Here is a 21,902-nt window from a genome sequence, read left to right on the forward strand (position 1 = left end):
GTAGAAAGCTTGTGATACTTCGCTATATGTGGCAGGTAGTAACACTGGGAGAGAGATAGGATATACCCCAGAGTGTTCTTTGTTCCGTGTCCAGAATAATCACATGGCTAGAGAAAGCTGACTTGTAGTGCAGGGAATATATCAAACATGGGGGAAGAAAAGACAGAGATAATATTTTTCTGAGGGTTCCTTTTCTGCATCATTTCAGACTGATGGATCACTGAACTAGAAATGGAGACTTTAATTGACTAAGAAGGCTTCATGAATAAGATGTGAGAGCAGGGTTCTAATAGCAATTGCATAGACACAAAGAAAACACCCTGCTCTCCATCATTTTCTCACATATCAGGCTTCATTACATTTATCACAATTTTCATTAGTTTTTACCATCCTCAGTTAGACTGTAAATTCCACGAAGCTAGGACTGTTGTTTTTACCTTCATTTCATCCTCAGCATGCGTTAGATTGCATGAGTTGTAATAAATGTGCATTTAACATTTGTTAATGGGTGAATTGAGCTGGACTCCAGACTTATTCTCTTAAACATTTAATGCCAAAAGATAGTGAAGCAGACTCTGGAGATTCGAAGGAAAAGTTCTGACTCAAGATTTCTGAACCCTTATTAGAAGCCACCCATATGTGAAGGTGACATATTCTTAGATATGCAAGGGTACAGAAGCATATTGCCCAGGAACCCTTCTGAAGTAATTATATTAAATAATACTTCAGCCAGGCCAGTGATGAATTAAGTCAAGAATGCAGAAGACATGGTAGTAGAGTAATTGTCTTTAACATTACAAATTGTTAATTATGTAATACTAAACAGTTGCTCTACTATTATTTTGAAATATATCAACTAATTTTTGGTGGAAGATACATAATATACGGCTATAGTAAACTGGGTCTTTTGCAATTTATATTCATAGATTTCTTAAATTATAATATTGTTGTATTTCTAAGATGGTAATTATAGAAATAGTGGCCCAAATATGTGTTTCAAAATGTAAAAGTAACATCTAGAGCAGAGATCCTTAGACTAGAATCTACTGAACCATGGGAATTCATGGATGGACCTCAGAGACTAAGAACCCTTTGAAATTCTGTATAAAATAATGTATATTCCTTCTTGGAAAAAATTCTTGAAGAGGTCCATCCATCACTGCTATAGAAAAGTAAGAAAAATTCCAAGATGCACAAAATCCGGAGAATGCTGAATACAAAGCAAGAACAAGCAAATCAGTTTCAGTAATAAGATATCTAAAAGGATAAAATACTCCCATTAAAAAAAAAGAGACTCTCAGGTTGGGTTAAAAACAAAATCTAAGTAGCTGATGCATCCTAGAAACTCTTAAAACAGCAAGACTGAAAGCTTAAAATAAACAGATTGGCAACTGTGTATCTGTTTTTCTCAGCTCAAGAAAGGTGAGGAAGACATTATTACTACCCCACAAAATATAGATACAGAACAAAAGGTTTAAAGCAAGATATCAAAGATGATTTTATACAAGCTAGATAATAACAAGTGTGCCAAGCACTAGAACAAAGGTAGATAAAGCTATAATTATTTGGATAATATGGAGAAATTGATAGAAACACAGCATTAGTGGGTGATTTTAATATACCTCTAAGTTCTTGGCAAGTTAAATAGAGGAGATCCAGTCAATCTAAGTGGATGCTAAAGATAGCTCCTGTTAATACATTTGAAAATATGATTGAGATGGACAATATTTTAGGGAAATATAGGTAATTAAAATTGACTTAAATAGTAGAAAACCTGCAACTGAATATGAAATCAAGTTGCCTTCAGTGAAGACACCAAACAATGATGACTTTATAGATTAGTTCTCTCAATTTTCAAGAAATTTTCCTATGCTTTATTTTCCAGAGCATAGAAAAAAAGAAAAGTTTAGAAGCTAGTATGTTGCTGAAATCAAAACCTGGTAAGAATAACCTGAAACAACTTACAGATCATTGTCACTCATGAAAATAAATCTAAAAATCTAAAATACTAGTAAATTGAGCGGCATTTTCAGATATAGGACACTTTGACAAAGTAAGGATTATTAAGACTTTAATTAAAATTTATCAGTAGGTCAAAGCAAGAAAACCAGTGATTATCTTAATAAATGCAGTGAAGAGTTTTGATAAAAATCATTATTAGTTTCAGATAAAACTTCGTAAGGAATATTTTCCATGCTAGCTGAGTATTATCTAACTCAAATCAGCAACCAACATTACAAATAGTTATGAAGTGTTAGAGGAACCCTTTCTCAACCATTATTAGTTAACATTGTTTTGAAAACTCTGGCCAAATCAATAAGACAGGGAAAGGAAAGGTATTAATCATTAAAAGAGTGAGATAAAGTTATATCAGTGTCTGCAGAGGATGTTATTGCTCGTGTGGAAAATCCAAGCAAATCAATTATAAAATGTATCTTAAACCAGATGAAAGTTCAGTGAAGTCCTGTTTACAAGATAGACGAATAAAATTCACTAGTTTTCCTTCATGTGCACACGCGTGCGCGTGTGTGTATGTATATGTATGTATCAACAAAAAACAGTAACAGAAAACACAAAGGGAAAGATCACATTTATAGGAGCAATAGGATGAACAAAATAAACCCCTTGGAATATACTTTCCAAAACCTTATGGAAAGTGCTGACTTGTACTTTTTAATTGTTATATCATAGAGATATAGTATAATTTATCTAACTAGTTTCCTATTGATAGCCATTTAAGTTTTTTCCTGTGTTTTTGTCTTTACTATAAATGAGCCAAGGACATTTTGAAAACTAACAACAAGGATGATTTATATTCCCTGATTTTAATTGTGAGATTAAGTTATAATAATTGATATTTATTGGTGATGGTACAAGAATAGATCATTGGAATAGAAAAGAAGGTCTCAGACACCCTAAGCTATATAACATTTCACATCTGGCGTATGAAACCAAAGGAAAATACCTATAAAGGAAGATATTTGACAGGTTTGCCTAAAAATTAAAAACATATTTTCTCTTTGATACTGAACTGCATTTTCCCTTCTCCCTATCCAAGGAGTTCTCTTTCTTGTTTGCAATAGGCTTTTCTGAATTCAGTGCCTTCTTTTTTCCTAACAGTTCTTTTTCCAAATGTCAGTTTTTCCTATGTTTATCCACGACTAACTGGCATTAGTACATTGACATAAATAGACCCAGTTACTATATGCAATATAAATACTTACTTTGTGTGGTCTATTTCCAAAAGAATTTAGAGCAATTTGGTAACTCTGTCTGTTAGGATAGACTGAGCTGCTGTTACACAGTGACCCAGTACAGTACCACAGTCCCTCAAGCAACAATAGTAATAACAGACGTTTTTATAACACATACTCTCTCTTTTTTAAAAATAAATTTATTTATTTATTTATTGGCTGTGCTGGGTCTTTGTTGCTGTGTGCGGGCTACTCCTTGTTGTGGTGCATGGGCTTCTCATTGTGGTGGCTTCCCTTATTGTGGAGCATGGGCTCTAGGCGCATGGCCTCAGTAGTTGTGGCGCACGGGCTTAGTTGCTCCATGGCATGTGGGATCTTCCCGGACCAGGGATTGAAGCCATGTCCCCTGCATTGGCAGGCGGATTCTTAACCACTGCACCACCAGGGAAGTCCCATATAACACATACTCTTTGCCTGGCACGTTATATATATTAACTCCTTTAAGTCTCCCAAGAACAGTATGTGTGGGTATCTCCATTTTATAGGTGAGGAAACTGAGACACAAATAACTTATGTAACTTGCTCAAGGTCAAGTAGTTAGTAACTCAAGGAGCCAGGATTTGAATTAGGTATTCTGTCTCCAGAGCCCATTTGCTACACTGCCATGAGATAGATATTTTTTTTTTCTCTCACATACCCATCCAGAAGATGGGCAGGTGATCCTGGACAGTAGGCCTCTGTCCACCAGGTCATCAAAGGAAAAAGATTCTTTTTGTTTTCATCATCTCCTATGGTGGTTTCCTCATGTGCATGTGGAAAATGATAATGGAAGAAAATGGAGAGGGCAATTTTCTTTTTAAAGGATGTGACCTGGAGTTTGTATTTACAACTTTGCCTCACATACTATTGGTCAAAAATTAGTCATATGGCTGTAACTACTGTGAGGGAGGCTGGAATCTATAACCTCTAGCTAAAATTCAGAGGTTCTGTTACTGAAATGAAGGAGAGGAGAACAGATACTTGGGTGGGAGGAATTTATAATCTTTGCTATAAAAAAATCACATTGGAAATGGAAGTATAAAATGGAAGTTTAAAGAAGGTTACATCAGCAAGATGGAGGGGTAGGAGGTCCCAACACTTGTCTCCCCTGCAAATGCAGCAAAAACAATAACCAACCAACTACAAACTGATGAAAATATCTCAGGGATAGCTCTGAACTTCAATGAAGACGCATCAGAAACCATGCAGAACTCAAAACCTGAGGATGGCCACATAGAAAAGTACAGGAAGCATTTTATCTCCATCACCCCATCCCCCAGTCCAGAGCAGCTTGGTACCAGAGGGTTCCCCTCAGTAGAATTTTACCCCATGGAGAAAAGGACAGCAGAAGAATCCCAGTGAGCCTTGCTGCTGTGGATGTTTATAGCCTTTGTTTCCGAGGCCTCCCAAGTCTTCACCAAAGTTGATTTCAGCTGACGGAGCTGCCTGGAGTCCTGCCTCTTGAATTTGTTCCTTGGGGATGGAGCTGTTGCTGTGGGCTCATATAGCTGCTGCATCTCCCCTCAGCTGGACTCACTACAGTGAGCCCCAGAGCTCCAGACCTCATTTTCATGAGAGATCTGCACATTCTCGCACCTTAGACACCAATGCCACTGCCACAGCAAGTGCACCAGTGCCCAAGGACCCAGGCATTGTGGTAGTTCCACATGCACCTGATTGTAGGACCCTGTCTGGCTCTGTTACTGCTGTGAGATCCAGCATACCAGATCAGGTGCCAAGGGGGATCCCCTTAGCTAGAACTTCCTCGTATAGGCAGAAAAGAGGAGTACAAGAAGACCCTAGCAGCCTTTGCCCCTGAGGATCCCAGTAGCCCTAGCCACCACTGCTACCTGAGGACCTCCATAGTATAGGCCACAGAAGACCCCTACAGTCAGTGCTGATGTTGACCTCAACTGACGGAGCTGCATAAAGACGCCACCACTGTGCCTTCCCAGGAAGCAAAGATGCTGCATGCTACCCAGCTGGTGCTCTTGCAGTCACCTTCAGGTGAAAGTCTTTCCCTACCCAAGCCAGTCCAAAAAGGCTGGAAGAGTTGACTGCATCCTCAGATGTGCAGACATCAATACAAAACCTTCAGAAACCTGGAAAAGCAAGGAAACATGACACTGCCAAAGGAACACAGTAACTTCTCAGTAACTGAACTTAAAGAAATGGAGATCTGTGAGTTATCTGAAAAAGAATTCAAAATAAAGAAGCTCAGATACTTCAAGAGAAGACAGGAGCAATTCAGTGAACTTAGGAAAACAATACATGAACAAAATGAGAAGTTCAACAAAGAGAAAGAAATCATAAAAAGAACCAAATTCTGGACCTGAAGAATACAATGAATAATGCAATAGAGAACTTCAGTATCAGGCTCAATCAAGCAAAAGAAAGAATCTGTGAACTTGAAGACAGATCTCGTGATATTATAAGGTCAGAGGAGAAAAAGAAATCAGAAAGAAAAAGAGTGAAGAAGGCCTATGTGAATAGTGGAACACGATTAAGTGAAACAACATCTGTGTAATGGGAGTCTCAGAAGAAGAAGAAGAGAGAAAGGGACAGAAAACTTATTTAAAGACATAATGGCTGAAAACTTACCAAATCTGGTGAAGGTATGGCTATGTAGGTGCACAAGCTCAAAGATCTGCAAATAGATTCATCCCTAAGAGATCTTCACCAAGACATTTTCATCAGGCTCTTAAGGCAAAGGGAGGATTTTGAAAGCAACTAGAGAAATAACTTGTTACCTACGTGGTAATCCTGATAAGCCTATTAGTAGATTTCTTGGCAGAAGCCTTGCAGGCCAGGAGAGAGTGGGATGATACATTCAAATTGCTTGAAGAGAAAAACTGTCAATCAAAAACACTTTACCCGGGACTTCCCTGGTGGTGCAGTGGTTAAGAATCTGCCTGCTAATGTGGGGGACATGGGTTCAAGCCCTGGTCTGGGAAGATCCCACATGCCACGGAGCAACTAAGCCCATGAGCCACAGCTACTGAGCCCACGTGCCACAACTACTGAAGCCCGTGCACCTAGAGCCCATGCTCTGCAACAAGAGAAGCCACCGCAATGAGAAGCCTGCACACTGCAATGAAGAGTAGCCCCTGCCTGCTGCAACTAGAGAAAGCCCATGCACAGCAATGAAGACCCAACACAGCCAAAAATAAATAAATAAATTAAAAAAAAACTTTACCCATCAAAGTTGTCCTTCAGAAATGAAAGAGAGATAAAGAGTTCAGCAGAAAAACAAAAGCTGAATGCCCACTCTCACCATTTTTACTCAGCATAGTACTAGATATCCTAATTATAGCAATTAGGCTAGAAAAAAGAAAGAAAATACATCCAAGTCAGAAAGGAAGAAATGAAATCATCTGTTTGCAGATGACATTATCTTATATATAGAAAACTGTAACATCTCCACCAAAAAACTGTTAGAACTAATAAATGAATTCAGTAAAGGTACAGGACACAAAGTTAATATACAAATCATCAGTTGCGTTTCTACACGCTAATAATGAACTATCTGAAAGAGAAATTAAGAAAGCAGTCCCATTTACAATAGCATCAAAAACAATAAAGTACTTACGAATAAGTTTTACCAAGAAATTGAAAGACCTGTACACTGATCAATAAGACGTTGTTAAAAGTTATTGAAGAAGACACACAAAAAAATTGAAAGATATCCTGTATTCTTGAATTGGAAGAATTAATATGAAAATGTTCATGCTGACCAAAGTGATCTTCAGAATCAGTGCAATCCCTATCAAAATTCCAGTGTCATTTTTCACAGAAATACAAAAACTGTCCTAAAATTTGCATGGAACCACAAAAGACCCCAGATAGCCAAAGCAATCTTGAGAAAGAAGGATAAAGCTGGAGGCATCACACTTCCTGATTTCAAGCTATTATGAAGCTATGGTAATCAAAATAGTATGGTACTCAAGTAAAGCAGGGCACATAGACCAGTGGAACAGATTAGAGAGCCCAGTCATAAACCCAAACATATTATGGTCAACTGGTTTTTGATAAGGGTGCCAAGAACACACAATGGGGAAAGGACAGTCTCTAATAAATGGTATTGGGAAAACTAGGTATCCACATGCAAAAGAATGAAACTGGACCCCTGTCTTACACCATTCACAAAAATTGACTCGAAATGGATAAAAGACTTTACATATAAGGCCTGAAACTATAAAACTCCTAGAAGAAAACTTAAGGGAAAAGATCCTTGACATTGGTCTTAACAGTGATTTCTCGGGTAAGATAACAAAAGCACAGTCAACAGAAGCTAAAATAAACGAGTGGGACTACAGCAAACTAAAAAGATTCTGCACAGCAAAGGAGACAATATATTGAAAAGGCAACCTACAGAATGGGAAAAGATAATTGCAAACCATATATCTAATAGGGGTTTAATATCAAAAAAATACAAAGAACTTACATAGCCGAATAGTACAAAAGAAGGTAGTCCAATTAAAAATGGGCAAAGGACTTGAATAGACATTTTCCCAAAGAATCGTGTATAAATGGCCAGTAGATAATGAAAAGGTGCCTTACATCAGTAATCATCAGAGAAATGCAAACCAAAACCACAAAGAGATATTACCTCACACTTCTTAGAATGGCTATTATCAAAAAGAAGAGAGAGCAAATAGCGAGGATTTGGAGAAAACAGAACCCTTATACGCTGTTGGTGGGAATGTAACATGGTACAGCTAATGTGGAAAAGGACATGGAGGTTCCTCAAAAAATTAAAAATAGAACTACCATACCAGCAAACCCATTCCTGGGTATATATCCAAAGGAATCAAAATCATTATCTTAAAGAGATATCTGTATACCCATGTTCATTCCAGCATTATTTACAATAGCCAACATTTGTAAACAACCTTAATGTCTTTCCATGAATGAATGGATAAAGGAAAAGTGATTCATATATATGATGTACATATATCATATATATGAATATTATTCAGCCAATAAAAAAAAGGAAATGCTACCATTTGCAACAACATGGATACATGGATGAATCTGGTGGGCATTCATGCTAAGTGAAATGTGCAAGGCAGAGGAAGACAAATACTGTGTGGTATCACTTATATGTGGAATCGTTGAATAAAAAAAAAAAACAAAAACGATTTCATAGAAACAGAATAGAAAGTTGGATTCCAAGGGCTGGGAGAATGGTAAATGGGGTGATAAGGTCAAAGGGTATACATTTTCAGTTTTAAGAAGAGTAAGTTCTGAGGATCTAATGTACAACATGGTGACTATAGTTAGTAATACGGCATTGTGTATTGAGTTTCTGAGAGTAAATCTTAAGCATTCTCACCACATGCACACGCACACACACATACACAAAGTGTTAACAGTGTTAACCATATGAGGTGATGGACGTATTAATTATCTTCATCTTGATAATCATTTTACCATGATTTACCATTTTACCATATGTCATCACATTTTACACTTTCAATATATACAGTTATATTGTCAATTATTCCTCAATAGAGTCAAAAAATAAAAACAAAGTTTAGAAAAATGTCCTTTACAAATATTCTCTACTTTGTTTTAATGCACTCATTTGCTTACATGAGTACTCTCAGAGTACTCCTTTACTCTTCTTTTCTTGTATCCTCCACCTCTATGGTCTTCATGTCCTTTTGCATTCTATTTCCTGGGTTTTTCTCTAATGCATATTCATTCTTCATCCCCATTACTGCTGTATTGGTCCAGACAGTTACTGTCTTTTCCTCTGTTAATTGGTCCCCCTCCATATATATGCTCCCTTTCTCATACCTGCCAGAGTGATCTTTTGAAAAATGTAAGTTAAATCACTCTCCTCTTTAAAATCCCCAGTCCTTATCATCCATGGGGTGAAAATCTAAACTAATTGGCCCATCATACCCTTCATTTTCTCTTTCTTATTTGCTTCTCGCAGTACTTTCTCAAGCATACAAGTTAAGTCACGATTAACTTATTTTCCAAAGATATAATTTAAATTCTTTATTTTCGCATTATCATTTCTTCTTCTTAAAAGCCACACTCACACACTCTTATGTTCACCCAGAAAGCTGCTATATTTTTCTCCAAGATACTGCTTAATTATTACCTGTTTTGTGAAGTGATGACTAATAACCTTGGCCCCAGGCAGTTTGCATTTATTATTCCATTCCCATGGCATTTTTAAGTATACACCTTCATTAGTGTATACCTTTTGTATTATAATTATTTTTTGCTCTTTCTCTCTTTAACTTCATAAGCTCCCTGAGGCAGGGACTATATTTACACATCTTTTAAAAAATTCCCAGCACACAACGCAGTGCATGGTACATGGCAGTCAGTGAAAGAAATAAATGGGGAGTGAATTGTAAATGGATGAAAAGAGTTATTGAAATTTATCATAAACAGGAAGCGAGGTGTTTCATTCAGGCTGTTGCAGTGTAAGACATTATTAATTTTTTAGAACGTGACAACATTAGTAAAAAAGCTCATACATTTTTAGAGTGCTTTTCCAAATTTTGAAGTACTTTCACTTCATCTAACAGGTTTTTCAACACCTGGAACAACCTTAGAGACATTTTTTATAAGGAAATTTCATTTACTTTTCCATTGGTGATTGAAATACCAGTGTTATATATATATATATAACATTCTACTTTTGGTTGTGCATGTTATAGAATGCTTACCTCTGACCTACTTATAGCACATTTTGTATCACAGTGGATGACGTAGTAGATGAAAGTGATGACAACGATGATATTGATTTAGAAGCTGAAAATGAAACCGAAAATGAAGATGACCTAGATAAAAATTTTAAGGTTGGTATAAATTTCTGTGTTTAGTCAACTTTATAAATTGTATTCACAGGTGTAGAACAAAGATTGGGTAGATATGTATAGCTAACAGTAGATTAATTTGTTTTGTCCACATCTTTTTATCATGGATGACTATGGACACCAAGCTATTGAAAGGAAAATAATGTTGCTTTGAATACATTAGTCTGAAAAGGGCCTTAAAATAAGTTATTTTCACTCTCTCTGACAAGGAAGATTTTATCTAAGCTTTCTGGCTTAGATTTTAAAGTCTAAGGAAATCTAAGGTTGAAGGAAAGTGTTTTTTGAGACTCTTCGGTGGCAACCCGTTTTGCTTTGTTAAGTGGTAGAGGGGGCCATTTTAGTATCTGCAGAAAAGCATCTTAACTCCTTTATTTTTCAACTGTTTAGCTTAATGCCTTTTGGGGCACAGGGAGTTCATTTGACTCTTGTCTGCTGGGGCCTTTTTGTCTTGAAATGCTACATCAAAATTGGGGTACACTGAGTATTTGACTCTCTCTGGAGATAGAATCTAAGATACTGGAAGGAGATTTCTATCTTAATAGCAGATGTGGAACCAGTTTTATTATCACCAGATGTGATCACCAAGCTTTGGTGAAATTGTCATGGTAGCCAGTCTAGACAATGTGATGGCATGCATCCTGGCCTCAAGAAGCTACAAAGACGAAAAACAGTGCAGGCTCTGGTGTTCAAGGCAAAAAATCTGGGGTAACTGTGTTGGTGGTTCTGGACTTGATATGGTGAAAGAACTGGTAGGATCCAAGTTAGAAGAGTTTATATTCTGCATGTAAAGTGTTCCTTAGATAACAGGAGGTATATTAAAATCAACTGTTTGGATTCTTCGGGAAGTGAGTGTTTAGAGATAGTAAAATTTCCTAGATTAATATTCAGTTTATAATTTAAAGTTTTGTATTTTGATGGAAACATTTCTTTTATGTATGTTTCCATGTGTATTAAAAACAAAGTATGTTGAGTGTAATTTATTCTTCATGGCTCAGGGTCCTCATTAAAAATATCTGTTGTGACCACTACAGATGTAAAGATGGAGATTGGCAGGGAAATAGAACTCGGTAGGAATTTATAACAGTGATTCTAATTTTTCTGCTTGGAAATAGTGTGTATGCATGAATACATATTTAAAATTTTAAAAAAATCATATGGGGATAAGTTCCATATATTATGTATCATGGTAATTTACCCCTAAATACATTAGTGTATATTTTCTCTAAGGACAGTGATACAGTAATCTCTCAGTGTCCTAGGGGGAATTGGTTCCAGGACCCACCTCAGATACCAAAATCCACAGATGCTCAAGTTCCTTATATGAAATGACATAGTATTTGCATGTAACCTATACACATCCTCCCATATACTTTGTCATCTCTAGATTACTTATAATACCTAATACAATGTAAATGCTATGTAAATAGTTGTAAATACAAAGTAAATGCTGTGTATATAGTTGCTGGCGTGCCGCAAATTCATGTTTTACTTGTTGGAGTTTTGTTTTTTTAATATTTTCAATCCATGGTTGGTTGAATCTGAGGAATGGGAACCTGTGGATACGGAGGACTGACTGTATTCTGTTACATAACCACAATACAATTACCAACTTAATACATTTATAGTGATATATCATTTTTCTCTAATCTACCATCCACATTCCATTTTGTCAGCTGATCTAATAATCCCCTTTAAAAGATTTTTTTTCTTTCTCCAGTATAGGATCTAGCATCAGGTATTGCATTTAATTGTCATTTCTGTTAAGTCTCCTTTAATTTAGAACATTTCCACAGATTTCTTTGTCTTTTTTGACAGTCACATCTATAAAATACAGTTATTGGCAGCATTATTCACTGGGGTATTTGAGATTGCTCACATTTTCCCCATTTTACCTTAACACAGCAGTTACAATAATAAGAAAAAATAATAGATTGAATTTATTGAACAGTTAATCCTGTGCTAGTCCGTGCACTTTACATATACAGGCGTACCTCGTTTTATTGCACTTCCCTTTATTGAGCTTAGCAGATACTGCGTTTTTAACAAATTGAAGAAGGTTTGTGGCAACCCTGTGTGGAGCAAGTCTGTTGGTGCCATTTTCCCGACAGCATTTGCTCACTTCATGTCTCTGTGTCACATTTTGGTAATTCTCACAATATTTCAAACTTTTTCATTATTAATATATTTGTTATGGTGATCTGTGGTCAGTGATCTTTGATGTTACTATTGTAATTGTTTAGCAATGAAGTATTTTTTAATTAAGGTATTTACATTACTTTTTTAGACATAATGTATTGAACACTTAATAGACCACAGTATAGTATAAACATAACTTTTGTATGTATTGGGAAACCAAAAATTCGCTTTATTGCGACATTCGCTTTATTATGGTGGCCTGGAACTGAAGCTGAGATATTTCCGAGGTATGCCTGTAGTAACCATTAAATCCTGATAGTAATCCTATAAGGTATGTGGTATTATTACCTCTGCTTTACAGGGCTGATAATTAGAAACCAGAGGTACAGAAAGGTTATTGGTGTAGCTGATAAGAGGTGGGACCAAGATGCAGAATAAACCAGTCCAGTGTGAATGTTTGCTTTCTTTACCACTCTGCTCTGCTAAATATTACTTTTTTTCAAGGGCTACAGAATTGTTGGCTCTTTGACACTGCTGAGCTGTGTTATCTTATTTTTCTTCTTTACCACTGTCTGCTTCTTACTCACGTTGTCTGTTACATTTGGACTTTCCTTAGTTTTTCCTTTTTATCTAAATCACATCACTTTTTTCATGCTTTAGGTGAACCTGCTACATTGTAGTGGGTATAATATCTGTGTTCTAATGTGACTGTAGTCATAGAGACTGTTTTTTCCTCACCATAGTGATTCAATTCTCTTTGCCCCAGATTTTTCAGAGTTTGGAGCATTTATAGAAACCTGGAGGTTCTGTTGTAGAAGAGTCGTCTCCAGATTGCCAGGACTTGTCAGTATATAAGCTTCAATGCATTCTTTTTTTTTTCTCCTTAATTTTAGAAGAACTTTAAGGAGTAGTAGGAGGTTTATTTCTTCTGAGTGTGTCAGGAGCTCTTTATCTTTTTTTTCCCCCCGAACCAAAACACAAAATTTCTTGCTATTGACCTCTCAAAGTATAGTTTTCTTTCCTCACTGTGCCTGTTTTACAGGAAAATTTTTTTTTAATTTTTAAAATAGCTACTTTGTAAAGCTATATCTTCATAAAATAGTAATGAATATTGAACTACTAGTATGTTTAGAGAAAGGAATACCTTTTAAAAATTTTTTATTCTTTGGAAAGTATTATCTACTTTAATAGATGCTAATCAAGAAAGTTACATTTTTTTGGTTCATCAGTGCATAATTTAAGGATATATGAAATTATATATTCATGTAATAATAATTACACAATTATGATACAGTAATTAATATGATACTCTTTAAATAAAACCAGTCTTTATTATTTATGGCAATGGGGAAAATCTTTTTATTGGTTAAAGAAATAATAGCTAAATTCCTGAATATGAAATATGAGAAATATATAGTATATTGTTCTTTTTTAAATTGTGTGTTAATATGACAATATATAAATATAATCAGGTACATGTATATAAAGCATTTTAAGGATTGACACATAGTAGAATGAATTTAAGTCTGAAAAATAAGTACTTTACTCTGATAGTAAGATAAATGTAAAATTGAAGATGAATACCAATTGAAAATTAATAAGTGGTCTTATTATCTCTCTTTAGCCATCAGTGAAGGTAATGATGGATTTGTATTTGTGAAAGGCCAGAGTTGTTGAGGGTCCTAGAAAATAGCTTGGATAGTAGGTAACTCACACTTGTCTTTCCATCATGATGTACATTAGCTCTTTGTACACACACAGATCAAATTGATCCTGGATACATACCCTATTCCTCCGAGGTCATATTTCTTTACATTTACCCTCTTTTTTTTCCCCGAAGGGACGTGGAAATCATTTTTGGCTGTTGTTCCACTCCTCATTGTTTTTTTTCCCTGAAAAACAGAGTGAATGGTGGTAATGAGCTTTTCTAAGGGTGCGTGATAACCATTAGTCGCTCTTGAGGCAATGCGTTATATTGACTAACAGTGTATTCTTTGAAATCACTGATTAGTGATTTCACATGCTGGCTCCTCTCTTTGCAAGCCACTTAACCTCTCTGTACCTCAGTTTCCTTTTTAATTAAATGGAGGTCATGATACTATCTGCTTCATAGTATTCTTATGCAGATTAAATTAGATCATTATGTAAAATCCTTAGCATAGCCCCTCACATATTTTCATTGCTCTATAAAAGTTAGTTATTTTGCTTATCACCACCACCATCATATGCTTACGTTTTTCAATTTAGTTTTCTTAAGTTTTACTGCCCTTTAATCTGAGCGAAACGATGGCAGTTGGGGAGGTTGGGGGGGCGAACGTAGTTTAGTATCGATCTTGATGTTAGTTTTTCTATCTTGAGGAGCCCAAATACCATGCTATGTTAGAATAATCTTTGATAAAAAGAAAACACAACATAACAACCAAAATAACAATAACATAACAACCAAAAAATATAAGCAAATTTTAATTTACAATGAAATTAATACAACCTTTCTGCAGTGATTATTCTCTATGTACATGTAATTAATAATTTGGAAAGCTTTAAATCTGAAATGTATTTTGTAATTTTTCGTTTTTCTTAATTGGTGACATACCATTTTTATTATTTCAGAATGATGATATTGAAACGGATATTAACAAACTAAAACCCCAGCAAGAACCAGGACGAACAATAGAAGAACTTAAAATGTATGAACACCTTTTCCCTGAGCTTGTTGATGATTTTCAGGTATACAGAAAATTCAGCATCTTAACTAATTTTAAGAAAAAGTTCTTTTTTTCTTAGACCTATAATCACTGTTTTCACTTCTAAAAAATTAAAGTATTGTTGCTTTTCTGAGTGACATTGGACAATTATTTCAGCATTCTGAGCTACAAATTGCTGTCGGTAAAACGAGGGGACTAGGCCATTTAATTTTTGGACTAGCTTTTAAATTTTTTAATCATTTTTGTTTATCAAGTTAATTGACATAGTTTTTTATTCTTTTAAAAAATAATCTTTAAAATGGCATTTCAGAATCTTATGTTAAAGCCTTATTTTTATCAGTTGCTTTCAGCTGAGGGGAGATGAGAGCTGAGAAAATGCTTAATTAAAAATATAGTCTATGCTCGTTGAATTGTTTTTCCTGATAGTCACCATATAAGCATGGAAGGTTGGGGAAAGAGGACAACTGGAAGTCTTTGAATCTAAGTTGCTTCATAAGGACAGTGACTTCTTGTTAACATTTCTTACCCTCATTTATTTACTAGAATATAGTATTCAGCTTGGATTGCACAGCAAGTAAAGCTGATTGAATTGATGGCTAGTAGTAAATATAGTTTCTTACGCTCACTCTGCCGCTCACTTGTGGTGGGTTCTTGAGTAAGTCCCTGAAACTGCCCAGAATCTTAAACTGTAAAATAAAGAGTTTGAACTGATAATCTTAGATTTATTTAGCTCTTGCTGCAAAACCCCCATCCCTCCCCCTCTTCCCCCCCCCCCCCACCAAGTTTCACACACTTAATTCCTGGTTGCTCAAAGAAAAAAAACTGAAATGTGAAGCTATATGTGAGAAATAAAAACAGAGAAATACTTGTAGCTAATGTTTACATTTCACAGTTCTAATTATTCAGGTTTCTCTTTGGGAACTAATGAGCTTTTGGATGCAATAGAAGAAGCAGCAAGTTGCTCCCTCTCCCCCTCCCCCAGTGTCTTGGTACTCCCCATAGATTTGGGGTATGTTGGAAGGTACGTTGAAATCAGGGGTAGTAGAAAGAGGGCAGGAATGAAGGAGAGGTTATTTGTCAAAGAAAAAGAAGAAGACAAGAAGAGGCATTTGGGAAAGGATACAGGGTGATTTTCTTTCATGCCACCTACAGGAAGTATCTGGTTGCTCTTTTCACACTTTTGTGCCCAACTAAGAACCACTTTAAAACAAAATCCCAGAGATAACAAATACTGCCAATTTAAAGCAGAAAAAATATATTGTGGAAGGGGTTTGGGGAAGGAATTGATTATTCTGTAAAGAAATGACCTATTTTCTTCTCTATTTGTATACATATAAGAATTATATAATGTGAGTAAAAACTATAGGAGTTTTGATGTGGGAATAGAGATGACTAGTTTTTTAGTAGGTGTTAAGGTCAGGATTTTGATTCGCATTATTTCACAAGCCAGTTCTTTCTTGTAGACTATGTTGATGAGTACTTGTACGTTTGCCTATTAGTTCAACAACCAGAATAGGCCACCTGTGATGGTTTCCTGCTTGGCACCTTTGAAGAGCTGGCCAACTTGTCCTTTAGTTTGACTGCTCCTAGAACAGACTTGTACTTTTGGCCTGACTTGGTGTGACCAGGGTCAGATGGTAAAGACAGGTGTGTCTGAGTGTTAAGAGCTCTGAGGATTCTTCCCAAGTGAGTTACCCCTTTTTATTGTGTTTTATTGTGTTTAAGCAAAAAAAGTTACTTCCAGTATTTCAGGTAGTGCATATTTATTAATGCCATATTTTTAAAGCTTAAAGTAGAATAGTAGTTAGGTCTATGTATATAGTATATGTTGCAGGAAATAGCACATTTTCTTCTATGTGCGTAATTGGAAAATCATTCTAAAGTAATTGTGTTGGCACTCTTTCTCATTTTTCAGTTTCAGAGGAATGCACTGTTCAAACACTTTAGTCTCTAATTTTTTAAGTGTGTGTTGGAACTATGTATAGGCAGCAATATTTAAGTGATGTATTTTTGAGAATTAAAAATAATTGGTTGGTTCTAAATAGAAAGTGTTTGAATTTTTTTCATCTATCATTGTATCAAATGATACAATGATATGAGATGGCAGATCATGAGATATTAAACAGAAATGGAATTAATTTTGATTATGACTTTTTCCACTTGGATTTACATGTCACTTTCAACATCAACCACTGAAGCTTAAAATTGCTTGATGTGTTTGTTTTTACCTGAACACCACCCACTTTGTTTCCAGATGTGTTAAAGCTACTATTCAGTGGCCTGACAGAGGCAGAATGAGTACATTTGAAGTCCACATAAAGAATTATTAAAGTAGTTAGCAACAGACTTTTTTGAGGGGACCTTACGCATGCTTTTAAAGCTATGATTATTTATTTGTAGTGACAAGTATAGTTTTATTTTCTTTTGTTTCTTGATAGCAGAATATTAGAAGTGTCAAAATCCTGCATTTTCACAGCTCTATTTTCATACATCTGTGGTAGCATGATGACATTTACCATATGGAATTTTGTTATGTTTATTTTTTCCCCTCTTTTTAATTTGGTTTTAGATTTTTATTAAAGTTATGCATGGACAAAGTTTAAAGAGCAAATAGTTTTACATAGTTTAATCAGGAAAAACTGTAGTCTCCTTCCTATCTGCTGTTTCCTACAATCACCTTTCCATATGTTTTTGAAGTTAATCCCCATATTTCTAAATGATATGCTTACAGTGCCATGTCTTGATATTTCCTGCTTTCATTCTCTCTCTCTCTCTTTTTATTATCATCTTAAGATAGACGTCCAGTAATTTTCAGCTTTTCTTCTCTTCTAATATTTACATATTGAGGCTATAAATTTCCCTCTAATTACTGTTGTAGTTGCATCACACAGGTTTTGAAATTTAGTGCTTTCATTATCTTTGTTTTGAAACTTTTTTTCCATTATGATTTTTTCCTTTGATTCATTGGTAATGTCAGAGTTGGCTTTTTTTTTTTAATAAATTTATTTATTTGTTTTTATTTTTGGCTGTGTTGGGTCTTTGTTCTGTGCGTGGGCTTTCTCTAGTTGCAGCGAGTGGTGCGCGGGCTTCTCATTGTCGTGGCTTCTCTTGTTGCAGAGCACGGGCTCTAGAGCGCAGGCTCAGTAGTCGTGGCACACGGGCTTAGTTGCTCCACGGCATGTGGGAATCTTCCCGGGCCAGGTATCGAACCCGTGTCCCCTGCATTGGTAGGCAGATTCCCACCCACTGCACCACCAGGGAAGCCCCAGAGTTGGCTTTTTAATTTCCAATTTTTTGTTTATCTTTTTATTGACTTCTAGCATATTGTAGTAGGATGAGAGGACATATCCTTTATGATTATAATCTTTTGAAATTTTTGAGGCTTATAACTTTGAATATGGTCAACTTTTGTTATTATTTCTCATGTCTTTGAAACGAACTCTGCTGCAGTTAGGCACAGTTGTATATTCGCCTAATAGGATAAGATTGTTAATTGTCTTTAGAATTAACACAATTTAATTAGTTTAGTTTAGAATTTAATTAATTAATTTAGAATTTTCTATCCTTATGGATTTTTATTCCTGTGTTATCAATTACTGAGAAAAGTGTGTTAAAGATTTCTCACTATGATTGCAAATATGTTTCTTTTTGCAGCTCTGTCAGTTTTTGTTACATATTTTTGGAGGCTTATTATTTAATGTGTATAAGTGTAAATTGATTTCTCTTCCTTTCAAACTGAACCTTTTTTTTTTTTGGCTGCATCGGGTCTTAGTTGCGGCATGCAGGATCTTTCCTTGTGGTGCGCGGGCTCTTCATTGTGGCACACGGGCTTCTCTCTAGTTGCGGCGCACAGGCTCCAGAACACATGGGCTCTGTAGTTTGCAGCATGCGGGCTCTCTAGTTGAGGCATACAGGCTCAGCAGTTGTGGCATGTGGGATCTTAGTTCCTCCACCAGGGATTGAACCTGCGTCCCCTGCATTGGAAGGTGGATTCTTAACCACTGGACCACCAGGGGATTCCCTCAGATTGAACCTTTTATTGAAGTTAGTTTTTATCTGTAAGACTTTAAGGCAAAAAGTTTTTTTAAAAAAATATTAATGTAGTTACATAAATTTTAGTTACTTGCCTGGTATCTTTAAAAATTTTTTCACCAACTTCTTGTTACCCTTAGATGTTTATCTTTTAAACAGCATATAGTTGGATTTTAAAAACTCAAGTCTGAGTCTTTGCTATTTAACTGGAGCGTTTAGATCACTTACATATAATTATTCATATATTTGAATTTGTGAGATCTTATTTTGTATTTTCATTTGTTTCATCTCTGTGTCTTTGTGTCTTTTTCTTGCCTTTGTTTGGATTATTTTTCCTCGTTTCAGTTTTTTCACCTTTATATGAAAACTATGCAGTCTTGTTATTTTAATTTTATTCAGCTTTCTTGAGGTATAATTTATGTGCAACAAATTGCATTCATTTAGAGTGTAAGTTTGACATATATGCAAAAATTCTAGTTACTCTTTTTTTAAAAATTTATTTATTTCATTTATTTTATTTTTGGCTGTGTTGGGTCTTCGTTGCTGCATGTGGGCTTTCTCTAGTTGTGGCGAGCGGGGGCTACTCTTCGTTGCAGTGCACAGGCTTCTCATTGTGGTGGCTTCTCTTGTTATGGAGCACGGGCTCTAGGCACGCGGGCCTCAGTAGTTGTGGCTCGCAGGCTCTAGAGCACAGGCTCAGCAGTTGTGGCACACGGGCTTAGTTGCTCCGTGGCATGTGGGATCTTCCTGGACCAGGGCTCAAACCCGTGTCCCCTGCATTGGCAGGTGGATTCTTAACCACTGTGCCACCAGGGAAGCCCTCTAGTTACTCTTGATAAAATAGTTAATATATGTATTTACTAAATTCTGAAGTTAATTAGGATCTTTCTTTTCTCTTCTTAATTATAAAAGGAAACTTAGGATACTTTATATACACCTCCCAAACCTTCAAAACTTACATGCTTTGAATTTATATTTTAATTCTAGCTTTAAAAAAAAAACTCATATGTTGCTACTGCTTTTTGTTTAGATTCAGTGTTTAAGATTTACACACATTTTCACTACGTTTTTATTTTTTATTTCTTCTTGTTTCTCAGACTTTCTGTCTGAATTGCTTTCCTCCTGCTTGAAATGTTTTATAGTGTCTGTCTGTCTCTTTTTTGGTCCAAAAAAGTATTTATTTTGTAATTCTTCTTGAAAGTTAGTCACTGTTTTCCTCTAGCTGCTTTTTTAAAATCAACTTTACTTAAGTGTAATTTACATGCAATAAATTACAAATATTTAGGTTCAATGAGTTTTAACAAATATATACAATTGTGTAGCTACCAACCCCATCAAGATATAGAATTGTTTCTGTCACCCCAGAAATTCTGCCTGGGTTTCTTTTTAGACAATACCCTCATCTCTTGCCCAGGTAACTACTGATCTGCTGTCACTCCAGGTTAATTTTGCCTGTTTTGGAATTTCTCAAAACTGGGCTCATATAGTGTGTACTCTTTTGTGTAAGGCTTCTTTTGCTCAGTATGTTTTTGAGATTCACCTGTGTTTTGCATTTATCAGTGGTTTTTTTCCTTATTGCTGAGTAGTATTTCATTGTATGAATATACCACGATTTCTTTATTCATTCACTTCTTGATGAGTATTGGAATGTTGGCAGTTCTTGGCTATCATGAATACAATTGATACTACCATGTGTGTACAAAGCTTTTTTGTAGGAAAGCTTTGTAGGAAATATGCCTTCATTTCTCTTGGATAAATACCTACAAGTGAAATTGCTGGGTTGAGTGTATGTTTTCGCTTTATAAGAAATTATTTCTGGTGACTTGTAGGATTGTTTCTTTAGCTTCAATGCTCTACAGTTTCCCAGAAATGTTTGTTAAGTGTAGATATTTGTTAAGTCTTGTTTGGGATTCATTGTGTTTTGGAATCTGTGAGTGTTGTTTTCTCATAGGATTTGGAAAAATTCTTTATTCTCTTCTTCAGATACTGCCTCTTTCTCTTTCCCTCTCTCTTCTCTTTTGGCATTTCTAATTGAATGTAGATTTTCTAACTCTCTTCCATATCTTTTAACTCTTTTTTTTAATGTTTTCCTTCTCTTTGTTTCTCTGTGCTGCATTTAGGTAATTTCATCAGAACAGTCTGCCAGTTCCCTAGTTCTAATTTTTGCTCCATCTAATCTGTCATTAGAAACATACATTAGGCATTTAAATTTGTTTTTGATTTTTAGAAGGTTTAAAAAAATGTTTCATCAGTCTTTAACTTCTTGTTTCTTGTCTTTCATTTCTTTGAACATATTAAATATAGGCATTCCTTAGTCTTATAGTTTTAGTGTCTGAATTTCTTGCAGTTTTTTTTTTTATTTTTTTTTTTACCATGAGCTGCTCGTTTTCTTTATAATTTTGTGGAAATTCCAGAAGTTTTTGTTGTTGTTGCTTTTGACAAGCACTGTAATAGATTAAATTCCTCATTGAGGATTTTTGGACCACCCAGATAATGTGAATTCAGGCTGCAAATTCATGTGATGTGATAGCAGGCTTTTGGTACCATTTTGTGAGTAGTGCTATTCTTCACCCTCTTAAGTGCTAAGGTTTGAGACAGTTGACTTTTCTTGCTATTAATTGTTTTGTGGTAGGGTATTTCTAGGGCCTCTATACTGAAGGTTTAGTTTTCTGGGGTTCCATCTTTATGGGAGGTGTATCTTCTGTTGGACTCCCCACTTTATGCAAGCTCTGGGTTACTCTCCTGTTCTTTATACTTTTTGAGATGGGAAAACCTATACCCTAGGTCACCTGTTTTAGCAAACATTTTTCAAGTGAAAGCCAGCTTCAGTCTTAAAACTTTGAGATCCCATCTTCACTTACCATTTGGTTTTTAATCCTTGCTTTCTTATTCACTTGTTGTCATACTTAAAATGTTTTAATATCTTTTTTTTTTGGCCGTGCCATGTGGCTTGC

General features: G+C 35.5%; 1 protein-coding gene across 1 annotated transcript in view; it reads left to right on the top strand.

Annotated features, from left to right (window-relative positions):
- The window catches only part of AGTPBP1 (ATP/GTP binding carboxypeptidase 1), a 170,935-nt gene that overhangs the window by 71,514 nt on the left and 77,519 nt on the right, over positions 1-21,902 (top strand). The window contains 2 exon segments of the mRNA XM_082401141.1: positions 9,960-10,057; positions 14,822-14,938. Coding sequence (XP_082257267.1) covers positions 9,960-10,057; positions 14,822-14,938 — 215 coding nt within the window.

This window comes from Balaenoptera borealis (genome assembly GCF_965194805.1).
Source record: "Balaenoptera borealis genome assembly, chromosome: 8".
Lineage (NCBI taxonomy): Eukaryota > Metazoa > Chordata > Mammalia > Artiodactyla > Balaenopteridae > Balaenoptera > Balaenoptera borealis.